The sequence below is a fragment of the Oryza brachyantha genome, chromosome 8 (genome assembly GCF_000231095.2).
Source record: "Oryza brachyantha chromosome 8, ObraRS2, whole genome shotgun sequence".
Classification (NCBI taxonomy): Eukaryota; Viridiplantae; Streptophyta; class Magnoliopsida; order Poales; family Poaceae; genus Oryza; species Oryza brachyantha.
This window is the reverse complement of record NC_023170.2, coordinates 16,105,043-16,121,253: the sequence shown is the minus strand read 5'-3', so window position 1 is coordinate 16,121,253 and position 16,211 is coordinate 16,105,043. Positions and strand designations below refer to the sequence as shown.

The 16,211-nt window shown below is 38.0% G+C and overlaps 1 protein-coding gene across 1 annotated transcript; it reads right to left on the bottom strand.

Annotated features, from left to right (window-relative positions):
- Positions 1–7,267: 7,267 nt before the first annotated feature.
- On the bottom strand, positions 7,268–8,826 carry LOC102720265. Its single transcript, XM_040527251.1, has 2 exons — positions 8,228–8,826; positions 7,268–7,825 (listed from the first exon to the last, which is right to left on the bottom strand). Exons 1-2 carry the CDS (start codon positions 8,590–8,592, stop codon positions 7,390–7,392), a joined length of 801 nt encoding a protein of 266 aa, XP_040383185.1. The 5' UTR covers positions 8,593–8,826; the 3' UTR covers positions 7,268–7,389.
- Positions 8,827–16,211: the final 7,385 nt, after the last annotated feature.

The window sequence follows — 16,211 nt, the reverse complement described above, 5'->3', positions numbered from 1 at the left end:
GATATCTCCCGTCTTGGATCTCGACGATCTTCGCAGGATTTGGAGACGATACGCCCAAATCTTTCCACCTTATATACTTACATGGCATGCATGGCAGCAGCAGATCAGCTAGCTGCAAGCGAGTGATCGAGGAGTCCATGGCCGGCTAAATGGAAAGCGTAACGGCTATAAAATCTATATAGTTGGTAAGTGTAACGGCTATAAATTCTATGTAATTGGAAAATATAACGACTATAAATCCTATAATCGCAGCGTGAATGTTACGATTTTTTATTACACAATTAATTATAACCGAAAAATATAACGACTGTACGGTGAATTGTATATGTGTATGCGTGAACATATAAATGGATGGATACGGTGTGTATGTAGTACGAGGGATGCTACATATGATATTTTTCATACCAGCGTTGTACGATGACGATTTTTGTCCTATGCGCATACGCGTGTTGTGCGCTCTGCCTTGTCCGTTTGATCTAACGAGGATCGTACGAAAATTTTCGGACGCGTAGCTATATGTTTCCTATCTGGTATTGTGCATACATTTTTTTTCTAGTTATGGGGTGGATTCAAATAGGTACTTGCATGTGGTATATTGTTCAGGTTATTTTATTTTATTTTTTAGTTTGAACATTATTTCTATAGGCAGATGACTTGGGGTTGTCCCACATATAAAAATATAGTTTATTCACATATATAGTGATCTTTGGCTGCAGCCTACGAAAATGTCTTAACTCTTAAGTCATCCATCTATGAATAGTTATTTTTTTCTCGTGCCTTTGATTATACGTGGGTGTCTACCCGTCCGCGAAAATACATTTTTACAGCCTAAAAACTGGTTTGTTAGTTTTTCCATAGGGAATTTATCGTGGTGTCGATGTGTAATTTCCTTCGCTGTTCAAATTCGTCAAAACTAAGCCAGATTTGGATCCCTACGTTGCACATACACAGGTAGACGGCGAGAGGTTGTCTTAACTAATTAATTAAGGTCGCTTCGGTCGTGGTTTTGATAACCAGCGCCGAAAACATGGTAACATAATAGTATATAATTAATTAATTATTAATTATAAGAATTAGAAAAATAGATCAATGTGAATTTTTAAATTAACTTTTATATATAACATTTTTTAAAAAATATACCGTTTAGCAGTATGAAAACATGCACATGAAAAATAAGGAAATATGGGTCATTTACCTAGCCGAACGTGGCCTAAGCCGGTCGTTGCATCTAGAGCTGCTTAGTTTGCAAGTAGGATTGTCTGTACAGTGGTCCGTTTCCATTCGCAAGTCTACGACTTGGAGAACCGTGGGGAATGGCGCGGAAGGTGGCACAGAGGCCAGGACGACGGGCAGTGGCGACTCCGGTGTGGCGGCGAGAAGAGGATGGTACTGTCATTGGTGGTTCCCCTGTACGCGTAGCTATTGTGCTGTTTTGGCCGAAGCCAGAAGGCGTGGGAGTGGCGGAACATCCTCTCCAGGTGGGCAGTGATGGCGGCGGAGGCGATGGTAGAGTCGGGGAAGGAATGGTGACGACGAACGGTGCTAGCGGGGACTCCGTAGGAAGCATAATTGAGCAAGATTAGGCATCGGGAGAAACCACTACCGTCCATCCATGGTTGGTACAGAACTGTACCCCATGGACTTGGACGCAGCGAGATGACCTGGTGGTTGGTAAGATAGTGGTTAGCAGAGTGAAGGCGGTAGGACAGTCGATGGTGAGGAAGCAGTACCATGGCGACACCGGTGATGGAGATTGTGTCGGTAACCATGGCGCATTGTCCTTGAACGACGAAGACGATGGCAAAGAAGGCGAGATTGCTGGTGGCAAGGAAGACCCAGGACATCGTCCAAGATCATACCGAAGGTAGGCATCATACCTTCTTTTCTTTCCTGTTCTTCTCCTCTGTTGTGTTCTTCTTTCTACGGGTGGGTGGGAATGCGCGGAAGTGATGATAACGTATTAACGTATTAGAATGAGAAAGTACGACAGATGGAAAAGGAATGGTCAATCTTTTTATTCATCGTCAATTTAATATATGCAGAAGAATACGGTGTGAACCGTGGGACTATAGCGTTTAGGAGTCGTCGTAGTGAGTCCAGAGAGACGTTTGTTATAGAGGAGAAGAATAAACACGTGATTCATTCTCTCCTTCCTATAACCTTCTTTATATATGCATGGATGAGATCTTCCATATATAGATGAGATTAATGCAAATATTTCATAACATATAAAATAGTTGGTATATGTTTACTCACGTCCATTAATTATGAGCATCGATTTATTTAGGAATAAAAAAACTGGTCGCTATCGCTAGGCAGGTATGTGTTGCATCGGGGGCATGCATGTGGATCGCGTGATCCATTTTTCGCGTCCATGGAACTAGCTGCACTGTATGCCTGCAACAAGTTTCGTTCTGGCATCTCCTTGTTTTCACTTAGAGCAAGTCATAGCCAGCTACTGATTTCAATTTATTTATAGTTAATCTAATAGATAATTTATATAATAATTACCAATAAAATATTAATATTTAGTCTCACATGTCATATACACCCTGTGTCTTGGAACCCGTGCTATAGCTGGCTATAAACTCAATTATCTTTTCTCATCCATCTTTATCTCTTTAAAATTGACTTCTTAGAGTTGTTGCGATAAAAAGACCATGCATGCGCGCACAAACAATTCAACTCAAGGATTCCTCAAAATATAGCTAATTAATGATTAGCCGTTGTTTTTGAGATATATTTTGGAAAAATAAGATTGGATTTGATCTTATATAGCGGTGTTCAACTACAGGTTTGAAACTTCAAAAAAACCGGCTGAAACCGCGAGCTCAAGCAAAACAAGTTACTAATATTGATTAGCTGTTTTATCGCTGCAAAAATACGGTAATCGCGATTTTACACGGTTTTTCTCAAACAGTAGATGAACATTGATCTATAGTCTTGCGCATACACAAGGTAATTAAAAATAAAGAAATAGATACATTGTTCTTGTTGCATAGACGATGCATGTAAACAATAAGTTCATGTTATATTGTACGAAGAAGTACCATATTGATAATATTATGAAACAAATGAGAGAGAGTGAGTTACCAAAGAAATGTAGAGATTTGCTAAAAAAAGAACCATAGAATATACCATTAAACATTTCTAGTATGTTTAGCAGAGAATAAGAGATGTTAAAAAGTTCCCTTTGGTCACTTTAGTAATTAGCTTTTAAAACTTTGAATTGATTAGATTTCTCTCTAACTATTTTTTTCGCTCTGAAATTATTAGAATGACTAAAATCATAAAAATCAATATAAAAATACTTATATTATGATACAAATCTCGAATCCTATAAATACAAATCTCGAATTCTACAAATACTTATATTTTAATAGGATGGAGGGAGTATATAGTATTACTCGATAGAATACGACAGAAATGAAGTAAGGGTTCGTTCAGATTTCAAAAACTTTCGGAACAAATGTCATGTCAGACGTTTGACCAGATGTCGGAAGGAGTTTTTAGATATAAATAAAAAAACAAATTACGAATTCCACTAACAAACTGCGAGACGAATCTTTTGAGTCTAATTAATCTGTCATTAGCATATGTTGGTTACTATAGCACTTATGACTAATCAAGGTCTAATTAGGCTTAAAAGATTCGTCTCACAATTTCTCCCATAACTATGCAATTACTTTTTTTTTATATATTTAATGCTCCATTTATATGTCCAAAGATTCGATGTGATGTTTTTTAGTAAAATTTTTTAGGACTAAATAGGGCCTAGCATAAAGAAAGAACGCCACCTAAGGCCCTGTTTAGTTCCAAGAACTTTTTAAAAAACATCACATTGAATGTTTGGAAACTATTAAATATACATGAATATTAAAACTAATTACACAGTTATGCGGAAAATTATGAGACAAATCTTTTAAACATAATTAGGACGTGATTAGCCATAAGTGCTACAGTAACCCACATGTACTAATAACGGATTAATTAGACTCAAAAGATTCATCTCGTGGTTTTTCGGCGGAATCTGAAAATTATTTTGTAATTAGAATACGTTTAATACTTCAAATGAGCGTCAAAAACTTGATTTGATATTATGTAAAAACTTTTTGCAAACGGAAACAAGGCCTAAATACTACTCCGTACTAGAGTAGTAGTATCAAACTATAAGAAAAATCTAGAAACAATTTTCAGTTTCATCTAGAAATCAAGCTAGCTAGGAGCAGGGTCACCGAAACCGCGGTTACCGCGGCGGTAACCGCGCCCTCCGCGGAGGTACGGTTTCGGTAAGCCGCGATAACCGAGTTTAAATTTGAGGAGAATTTAAAAAAATTAAGGAAATTTAATAAAAAAATATATGTTGTATATGTTGATATATGGTATAGTTTTGTCAAAGAAATTTATAAAAAAATGTATTTTTGGCGTAATTAAAAATCATAAATGAGAATTTCGGGAAACAAAATTAAAAAATAGCCTATTGCAAATAATATTTCATAGAAAGATGGTTAAGAATATTTTGTTGTTAAGTCATTATTAATTTACACTAGACACTAGGGTACATAATGTTGAAATATAAATATACAACGATGGATATATGGAAAATATGTATGGAGAAAAATTATACGTGCACGTTAGTAATAATTGGTAGTAGGTATAGTTGTGACGCAGTAATCAAAATAAAATTGTTACTTGTTATTGGTGTGAATTATTTGGTGATGGGTGATATGAGTCATATGACGGTGTATGTTTGTATGTTGCAATATCAAGAATTTAGAAAAAGTCATATGAAAATTTTCTTGTTTTCCCTAAAACATGTTCTATTTTTCTATGTCACAACTTACAAATATAGTCACAAAATATTTTCCTATTTTTCAAGATTTTTTAATGTTTTTTATTTGACGTCACACCCACGGTTTCCTCATGGTAACCACGGTTTCGGCTGCAAAAATCATGCGGAAAACCACGGTTTCCGCCGCTCTCATGAGCCGTTTCAGCTTGTACTTACCGCGGTTTCTGAAAACGTGCAAAACCGCACAGTAACTGCGTTTACCGCGCGGTTTTGAATTCAAATTTTTTGTTTTCAAATTCATTGTGGTTTTTGCGGTTACCTTGCGGGATCCGCGGTAGCGCGGTAACATGGTTTTCGCGATAAAATCGATAAGGGAAACCCTGGCTAGGAGTACCTGCCAAGCCAACCTACCTCCCCATCGTTTTTCGTTTTTGCGTTCCCAACGTTTAACCATTCGTCTTATTTAAAAAATTTATATAAATACTTAAAAAAATTAGTCACGCATAAAGTACTATTTATGTTTTATCATCTGATAAGAATAAATTTTTTTTAAATAAGACGAATAGTTAAACCTTGAACACAGAAAAATAAAAAATGTATTATTTCATGAGGAAGTTACTACAATATTGTTCAGGCCACAGCAGAGATGTTCGGCCACCCCGTCGTACGGCCTCAGAATATTTTAAGCAACAGGATAAGATCAGGTTACCACTACTCTAGTACTGCCTCAGTTTCGATTTTCGTGTCTAACGATTATTCGTCTTATTTAAAAAATTATAAAAATATTTAAATATTAGTCATATATAAATTATTATTTATATTTTATTATTTAATAATAATTAAAAATATTAATTATAAAAATTTAAATAAGATAATATTCAAACATTATATTAAAAACTAAAAAAATAAACTTATTCTTGAAGAGAGGAAGCAGTAGTGAGAGAGAGAGTCAGAGAGACATGGCCAACGTGCAGGGACGGGTCCCTTTCTCTTCTTCCCTTTCAAGGCCAGACCTTATCTCTTCTCCCTCTCCTCTTGATTCTCTCTCTCATGGTACCAGTACAAAATCCTTATCTAATCAGCACTTGACCACGGTGATGATGGGGTACAACTCACACTCACCGGATTAGCAATTTGGCATAGGATACCCATACCATTTGTACTGCCACACCACACCCCACGCCCCAAATTCATGATCCATTCATCACCGTCATGCAAGTTCACAGTACAGCCATCTGTTAGCTATAATTTATCTATAGCTAATCTAATAGTCAATTTATATAATATTTATTTATAAAATATATATTACCATATCACACCTGTTATATACATATTATATCTTGAAGTTCGTATTACAGCTGACTATAAATCTGTAATCTGTAGTTTAATGTTTTTCTTTTCTCTCTTATTTCCTTAGAGAATGTTTATAGCCAGCTTGGCATATTGTACTTGCTCTAACCTTACCTCGCTGTCGCTTGGAAACCTTAGAGAAACATCGTACTAGTATAGTTAACAAATATAATTCCTTCCGTTTTACTACTAGAAGATTGTTTCTCGAAGTTTCATGATATAAACGACAATGTGACGAATTATATCCTCACCAAATGATCTGAAGCAGATATATATACACCCAGTCATCACCAGGTCATACTGCAGTGTATTGCTACATGCAATGCAATGCATTTTCTGATGAAGCAACGTGCTGGCTTTGAATGCTCTGGATAGATGGATCTCACATGTGCCGGTTTCTGAAACCGATGTGCAAATATAAATAGTTAATATCGCGCACAAGAATGGAGGTAAAGAGACGATTTTTATCAGCAGCAGAATGGGTTCGATTGATCAGATTCGTGAACCGTTTACGTGGCAACTCGTTGCTGCATGCTTCTGCTACTGTTTTAGTTTTTTTTTCCCTCTTTCCATTTTGTTGTTGTAAGAATGAAGCTACCGTGTGTTAAAAACAGTCCCTTTGCGCTAGATCTGCTACAATTAGGGCCTCCTGATTGTGTTTTAATATTTGCAAACCTTTTGGGGAAGAAAGCTACCTGCCTGAAAGGAACTGCTTTTCTTGTGCTATGCTTAGATTTGTCGCTGCCGCCCTGTAGTTAGTTACTGTTTGACTTCACAGATAATCCATTTCCATTTCATCAGGCTGAAGAAACCAAAAGAAATTGTCACCAACAACTGGATGCTAATCAGATCAGGCATTGGACTAATCACCAACCAAATTTTGTCTGCAGCAAACAACAGAGGCAGCAGCAACAAGCCTAGAACACAGATAGACCAACAAACCACTAATCACCATCATGGCATCATCATCATCATCATCATCACCACAGGTTAAAATGTCACATATATACACATACTGATCCTGCCATTTTGTTGATAGCAATGTTGACCTCATGCCAGACAGACAGACACCAAAGACTCGTCAAGATCAGAGTTGAGTTCAGCCAGAGACAGAACACAAACAAATGGAGTTCTTTTTTTGTTGTTATATATATCTTGATCATATAGCAGCAGCAGCAGCAGTAACAACACTATGATGATGATCTCTCACACCTAATTTTTTTCGGAAGCAGCCTAAATTTCTTGAGCTAGTTATAGGAGCCTGCATTTTGGAGATCGGAGAGGGAGAATGACCTAGGAGATCTAAAGGAGGAAGGATTCGGGCTCCTCGCCATGGCGCCGCCGCCCTTCTGGGCGTGCAGGCTCAGCCTCGGCGGCGGGAACGTCGGCTCCCGGCGGCTCCGGCCGTTGCCGTTGCTGCACTGCTCTGCGTCGGAGTCGTCCTCGTCCTCGTCCCCCTCCTCCTCGACGACGGCGTGGTCGGGGGCGAGGAGAGGGGGCAGGTAGGTGGTGGCCAGCGCGCTGCAGGACGCGCGCCGCCGCGACCACGCGGCGAGGACGCGGCGTCGCTTGTTGAAGGGGTTCTCCGGCTTGGCGATCTCCTTCGCCGCCGCCTTCGCCGCCGCCTCGGCCAGGCTCGTGAACGACTTGGACTTGCCGGCGTAGAAGTTGGAGAGGCCCCTCCTGCGAAAAGAAACAACAACAAATTTATGTGGTTTTGGTCAGCTTCTGCAGAGGATTCCGCCCACGATTTGTGCAAATCTGTATCAGTATTGATTTCTATCAAGCTCATCGGTTTTAGCAGCAAAGATTTCTTCATGCCAAGATGCTAACTTTCCAGAATCCAGATAGTTGTCCAGGAAAAAAAAAGCAGCAACTTTTTCCCCAAATTCCACTTCTTTGAGCTAAAGCTAATTCCACTACATGAACAAGAACCATATCTCTTCCAGGAAAAAAAACGATTTTTTTTGTTAAAAAATCGCAGCATCAATTTTCAGTCACAGATGCATCAACAGCGTTGTGACGGAGCTGGAAAAATGGAGAAAAAATCGGATAGGAGCCAATCGAGCAAGAAATCGAGCTTACTTGATGGGCAGGGCGTCCTCCAAGGACTCGAGCGTCCCCAATCCATGGAGCCCGAGCCCCTCCACCACCACCACCACCTCCTCCTTCGCCTTGCTCTCCACCTCCTCCCCCTCCTCCGCCGCCGCCGCGCCGCCCTTCTCCGACGACGAGTTCTCCCCGATCGACGAGCTGTCCGACGACGGCGCCCCGATGGACGACGTCTCCGACAGCTCCTCCACCTCACCTCCCTCCTCCTCCTCCTCCACGAAAAACCCGTTGCTATCCCTCTCCACCTCCTCCTCCACCGCCGGCGCCTTCCCCTTCCCCCCCGCCCCACGGAACCCGTGCGCGGCCGTCATCATCCCCCGCGCCACCGCCGTGGACATGCGCCGCCACCGCCTACACACCACAAGATCCAACCCCCCCCCCCCCCCTCCTCCTCAACGGATCAGCACGCCCGCTGGCCAGCCGCCCGCTCGCTACCCACCTGCGCCGGCGCGTGCGTCCGTCCGTCCGTCCACCGCGAGCAAGGACAAAGAAATCTCGATGAGAGAGAGAGAGAGGATAAGAGGCTGAGCTGAGGCCGGAGCAGCAGGACGCCGCGGTGGAGTTGGATGGTGGTGGGAGACGACGACGAGGCGGAGGTGTGGAGGCAAGTAATACCATGGGAGGGCGGTGCATGCGCCCGGTCCACGCGGCCTGCACGAGGCGGCCGGTCGGCAGTGGATGACACGTGGGGCCGATGTCGTGGTGGGGCCCATTCGTGGTGCTGGCGATGTCTCCCTCCGTGCGCTCGGTCCAGGGAAAGGTGAGGTGGATAGCTGGATACTACTACCCCAGTATACTACTGATGTACGTAGGCTGTATAAAGTGTTGCGTCCGATTTTGTTGCATTATGTTTTGATTTTTTTTGCTATATTCGTATCGATATTAATTATTATATATATAACATATATTCTATTTGTTCCGTTCATAATATAAAAACGAGTTAAAATATTCTATTACATTGGTTTATAAATAAATCTAAAAACCAAGATATTTACAATGTACAAATCGAGTGTAAACTAGTGCCCAAAACTTTAAATCGAATACCAACCATATAACTTACGTGCACATATGATTACTTAAAAAAAGTTGTTGATTCTTAAAAAATACGACTAAATATATAATAGTAGCATGATGATGGTTTTAGATAGAGTTTTAATTTTATTGAGATTAGTTTCATCGTTCCTACTATAAATAGCTATTAAAAATATCAGATAATCTTTTATCTTTTTATCACCAAAAGTACACTAGTACCTACGGTCTTTCTCATATATATGTATGATTAGTACGGATAATTTGATGTTTTGTATATAAATACGACTCTATCGAATAATAACATATTTCTCGATCAGAATCTGGACTAATATCGAAAAATACCACACCTTTAGTAATAGTACTGACGTTATCATGTCTTGACGTTATCATGTCTTGATTTCTTTAATCTAAAATTCTATAAATGTGTGTATAAACTAGTGGTGATGTTTGTAAGAGCGTGTTGCGTGCCTAATTAATTTAGGATGACAAAAATCGAATAATTAATTTTCTGGTGTTATCCATTCGCTCAACTGTATGTTTCTGGATGATAACGATGGCGACGGCCGGCCGGTTTCAGATGCTGCTGCTTCAGCCTTCTGCAGTGGTTTTTGATCGATGCAAGGGGTTGTTTTGATGGTATCAAATTGAATGTTTGGACACTAATTTAAAGTATTAAACATAGATTAATAAAAATACTAATTTTATAAATGAGTGGTAATCCGCGAGATGAATTTTTTAAACCTAATTAATCTATAATTAAAGTATGTTTACTGTAGCATCATATAGGTTAATCATGGATTAAAATTAGTTCAAGATTATGAATGAGTTTTATTAATAATTAATGTTATAATAGGTGTCCAAACATCCGACGGGACGGATGTCAAAGTTTAGGCCCTTTGCCCTATACCACCCAGGATCTGCCCAACGGCGGTTTTAAACAATTAATAATTGTTGTTCAGTCTGGTTTTGATTTTGCTGGTGTGATGCATGTGTTGGTTTGACTGACTGACAAACTGAAGAAGTTTTATGATCAGCTGTTCAACCACATGTCATGGTGTTCGGTTTTGATGCAGCAAATTCAGAAGAAATTACTGCCTGATTAAAAATTGTTGGCCTTTGTTTATTGTGACAGGGACATGTTTGGTCTGCCTAATTAATTGCTTGTATGGTTTAAAGTATTTAAGCTAGGTATATCTAGTGAGGTTTTTTTTTTATTCATTGTTATGATGAAAGTTTCGGTTAATTGTCACACGCTTGCTTGTTAGCGGCATGGTTTCTGAATCACGGTTGAGATCTTTGTTCTTAGATGTGCAGGAGTGATTTATGAGCCACAATATGTGACTTTACGAAAATTTCCAAATTTTTGTTGATAGCCAATAAGGCATGTATGAAATGGGGGTCATAAAATGTGAGCACCATTTATCTACGTAGTACTAAATGGTGATTAAAAAGAGCCCAATTCTTCACATGACCCAATGACAGAGACACGGAGGAGCGGCCAGTGGCATGGCCGCCTCCGATAAAACACTTTTTACATGTAATCATCTAGTTAATTAAGCAATTAACCATTATGTCCTTCACGCCTCTTATGTCCCTCCCATGTTAAATCTTGGCTCCACGGCGGTACTGACACATTTGTTTTTTTCACTTTATATTATTTACTTTGGAACATTAACCCCTTGTCCTTTTTTCAAAAAATAATAAAAATTAAGGAGTTCGCCATATTAGTAATGTTTAATCACTCATCTTATTTAAAATATTAGTAAATGTTAATTATTTCGTTGTTATTTGTTTTATCATTAAAGGAACTTTGAGCATTTTTAAAAATAAATAATGATTAAATATATGTCTTTAAATTAGTTGCATTAAACGTTAAAAATTGGAGTGAGCATTCCTTTGTGATTGGAAGGAACGTATATAAATAGAGTAAATAGAAGTTCCGAGATAACTATAGCTACCACCGTGCATGCATGTTTCAAGATTTTTTTTTAAAATTTGACTGGAGATGGATAATCATGATGACCCAGTGCTAATCCAACATCTTGACCGGAGTTGGCGTTAGCATTTGTTTAAATTATTTTGTCTAGATCGATGTTAGCTTTGTACTATTTCGTCAAAAAAAAAAAAGTACGTAGGATTTGTATTAGTAAATCGCAATAAGCGGTGCCTGCATGTTAGGTGCTGCCCAATGCTGGGAAATCTGTAAGAGAATCCCATGTTAACTTATTTTATTCTGAATGCTTTAGTGTTCATTTGCAATTTCACATGACTAATTCATGGAATATGTACTCAAATCATCATTCTATATTTTTCATGCCAAGTGAAATTCATGTTGAGTAGTAAATCGTTAGACATAGTAGTTTCTCTCTCCATTATTTTTCTTGTGATCAAGTTACTGACATTTACTAAAATGGCTTCTGAAAATTAAATTATCTCATAAATGTATGTCCTACCTAAAGACATATCAAATATCATAAGTAATTAATCAAGAGCACCCTCCAAAGTTACCTGGTCAACTCTGAAATTTCAATCCTGCAGAGAACATCAGAGAGAAATTTCCAACAACTGACATTACAACAACTCTTAAAGCTTCAGCTACGCACTATTTCAGCAGGATATGGATGAGGTCGGTACGCAAAGTGCAGTGCAAATATTTTAAGTCAAACACTTAAGATAAAGTAAAGTTAGGGAGTTAGTGTGATTCAGCTTATCGGTGACTTTTTCTTCATGTAATTTGGGGTTGTGCCACCGATGAGATATCCTGAGCATCTTGTTGTGTTTAATATGCTATTGTTTGTTCTCCCGATGGTGATGTCTAAAGAAAAGGGGAATTTGTTTGTGGGGTTGGATTTGGGGTCAAGGATCATGATTCGCTAACAACCATGGTTAAACAAGCAACAGTTGATTAATTATTGGCAAATGCATCAGAGCATGTACTACCCCCATCCCATAATAACTTCATTTTTCTTTTTTCAGTGCACAACGTTTCACCATTCATCTTATTTAAAAAATTTATAAAAAACTTAAAAAAATTAGTCACACATAAAGCACCATTCATGTTTTATCATCTAGTAAGAATAAAAATATTAATCGCAGAAAAATTTCAAATAAGACGAAGAGTTAAAACATTGTATCAAAAAACTGAAAAGTGATTTTATTTCGGGACGGAAGTAGTACTACTTACTAAGATTAGTCTCAATATATACTTTATGGGTGTCGTGCACATTAAATAGGGTGTCGCATCAGCAAAATTGCTGACTTGGCAGGGTTATTAATGAGGGAGTTTCATGAGATGAGAGAGAAGTTTCATCCTCATGAAATTTATCTAGCTCGGTTATCTAGTTTACCGTCTTGATAATTATATCATGAAACTATGTATTAAGACTAGTCTAATCACAAAAGAGTGGCCATAATTAGCTTGTCCTGCATTGGTCTGAAATCCATTTAGTTTCTATCCTTAGAAGAACAAATTACTAGTTGTTTTGATTACTTGATGATCATGTGTTCTGCTACATCTTTGAAAAGAAAAAGGAGATGAGATGAGATGAGATTAACTGTATATAATATCTATGCACATGGGGAGAGTTTACACAGTGCAATTAACAGTATAATACTTAATCTGAAGATGCTACTAGTACTAATCAATCTTTTTCAGGCTTGTGGTTTCGTCAAAGCTGCTGTGCCGTTGATCATGGTCCATCCCCGGCTCTGTCCCCCACTTATCTCCTTATCTGTCTTTCAGCAATCACCATGTTGGATCTTCTGTCCTAAATTGTCCCACAATTGGTCTGAAATTCAATGCATCCAACCAAGAAAGAAAGAAAAAAATGTACAGTACAGCTCATATGTTCCAGTCCTCTGATCTGTGACCCTCTCACAGGATGTCTGGATTAATGGATGGATGGATGGATCATATCACACCAGCTTGATTTGGGCTTTTCTTGCTAATCAAACAACTGGGTAGCAAAGCTGGAGAGTTGGAGAGATATACGAACTCTGTCCCAAAATAAACGAATTTGTGTGTTTTTAGATAGAATTTTTGACTTTCTGTCTTATTTGAAAAATTTTTTATGATTAATATTTTTATTGTTACTACATGATAAAACATAAATAGTATTTTACGTGCGACTATTTTTTTAATTTTTTAATAATTTTTTTAAAAAGACGGATGGTCAAACGCTCGAACGGCAAAACTCAGGAATGCCTTTTTTTTTTTTTTAGGACAGAGTAGTATCCCTGAAGAATTCGCATATTCTGCAGGTTTCAGGCTACATTCCTCTCTTCTCCTGTGAAGGATGAGATCATGAGACATCACGCTGAAAACGATTTCTTCGACAGATAGTATGATAATAGTTTCATTTCATCAAGACATTTTGTGGGTTTGGACGGCTGTGATCGATCGCACGTGAGGAGGTGGCCCCATCCTGCCGGTCCAAAATATCCCCCACCGCGGCTAGAAGAAGAACAAAAGAGTGGCGAAGAGACGGTCAAGGATATATCATGCCGGATGCAATGGAGAAGAAAGAAATGAAGAATCTGATCCGAAAACGCAATGCTGGTGATAAGGTTTTTTCTCGATTGTCCAATTGCTGTCACATGCCACGGTCCCCTCGATCGGTTGGAGCTGGGTGGATCGGGTGATGGAATCTCATAATTCATTAGCTTTCTTGTGAACACCTGGATATTCTTCTGAATTCTTCTTGCTCTTCTCCTTTTGCAGCCACACTTAGTTTATGTTATTTTCCGGCTCAATACGAGAGACGAAATATTATCTGATTTTTGCCATAGCTATTTAAGGATGTAATTATCTAGTGTAAAGTTAAAAGTATATTTGAAAATGTAACATGATGAGCTTACTTTTAAAAACTTTTTGTAAAAATATATCATTTAGCAGTTCAGAAAACATATACGTAAAACCCAACAAGACCTGACAATAATCAGTGTAAAGAACTCGAGGGCATGTTAGGTTCCTACAGAACTTTTTTTTTAATCACTGTCATATCGAAATGTTTGGATATTAATTAGAAGTATTAAATATAAATTATTAATAAAACCCATCTCATATTCTAGACTATTTCACGAGACGAATCTATTGAGCCTAATTAGTCCATGATTAGCAAATGTGGTGCTAACGTAAATATTTGTTAATCATGGCTTAATTAGGCTTAAAAAATTGTCTAATGAAATAGTCTTATTTATACGATTAGTTTTATTATCAGTTTATATTTAATACTCATATTAACGTCTAAACATTTGAGGTAACAAAAGAACTTAAAAAAATCCACGTATCCAACCAGGTCCTGACCATTAGTTTGGTCAGCCATGCTATAAAGGAAAAAATAAAGCTTAGATTAGCTAGTAGCTGGAATCAATTTTTCCGCAGCTGGCTTCAGACTTCAGAATATCTGCAATCTGTTGGCGTAACGATCATTCAGGTGTTTTAGATTGAGAAAATTTTTAGAATAAGTGTCACATCAAATGTTTGATCGAATGTCGGAAGAGGTTTTTGGACATGAATGAAAAAATGAATTTTATGGCTAGCCTAGAAACCGCGAGACGAATCTTTTGAGCATAATTAATCCGTCATTAGCACATATTGGTTACTGTAGCACTTATGGCTAATCATGGACTAATTAGGCTCAAAAGATTCGTCTCAAGATTTCTTCCATAACTGTGCAATTAGTTTTTTTAGTTCATCTATATTTAATGCTTTATTTAGGTGTCCAAAAATTTAATATGATGTTTTTGGAAAAAAATTTTAGGAAATAAACAAGGCCCTCAATCGGATCGGTAGCCTCAATGGCAACAGGACAAGCACAAGCTAGGTCAGGTGATCGACCACTAGGCTTCCTGCAGATGTGTGCAAAAATTGATGTCCTTTTCAGCTTCTGACTTTGGTTTCTCTCCTTCCAGCTGACGATGTAATCACTGAATTGTCCCCGTTTGTTTATTCTTTTCTGGGGCATAAAACCCAAGTTGGGTTACCCAACCTAAAAATCTTTTGGAACAAATTGAGGCGTGAATTTATTTGCGTTTGAGAGTTGCTAGATTATCTAATTAGTTATAGGGAATTATATATTATATATAAACCTAAGTATTTGTATAGATAACGCCATTGCCTTTTAAACATATCTTAGACCATTTGTCTTATTAAACAATGTATGATCATATTTATATTTTTTTGGTTTGGTTTATCGTTGAAATTACTTTAGATGTGACTTTACCAACTATTTTATGCACTTTAATATTATCCTAAATATTGGTTTTATCTTATTTCTTATTTAAATATAAGTTTACTGTGGAAACATATTACACATTTATAGGGTCGAATTATTTCAAAGACCTCATGATTTTTTCCAAACAAAACTAAGATGCATACACTTTATATTTATCCATTGTTCATAAAATGTTTCGAAAAAGATGAACCGTCGAATCTACGCCTAGAAGTAAATAGTGTCAACCGTCATCTATTAAAAACCGAGGAAAACAACTGCTTAGTATAAGTCATCTAAGAAGTATGATAGAAGAAAATTTTAAAAGTATGGAGTAAATAATCCTCTGCAATAATCGGTGGATAATCAGAAAAGAACGGGGCAGAGAAAGAAAGAGCGATCAGTCATGGGCAATATGTCTGAATTCTGAAAAGACTGAAACCATGGGCCGCTATCAAATCGAGCCAGTATCATGGGCTGCCGTTCTGTTGATGGGCTGAATTCGATTAGCAGCCCTGTTTGCACGGGCCTAGATTCCGGCCCATATAGATGTATTGGATCACCCTCACTACGCAGCCCAGTAAGCAGATTGTGGCCGTGTTTGGGAGGGATGGAGATAAGTTAACTTAGCTAGCGCGTAAAACGGACTAATATTAATTAATTAATTTTTAATTATGAAAAAAATATGAAATAGATTAATATGATTTTTTAAA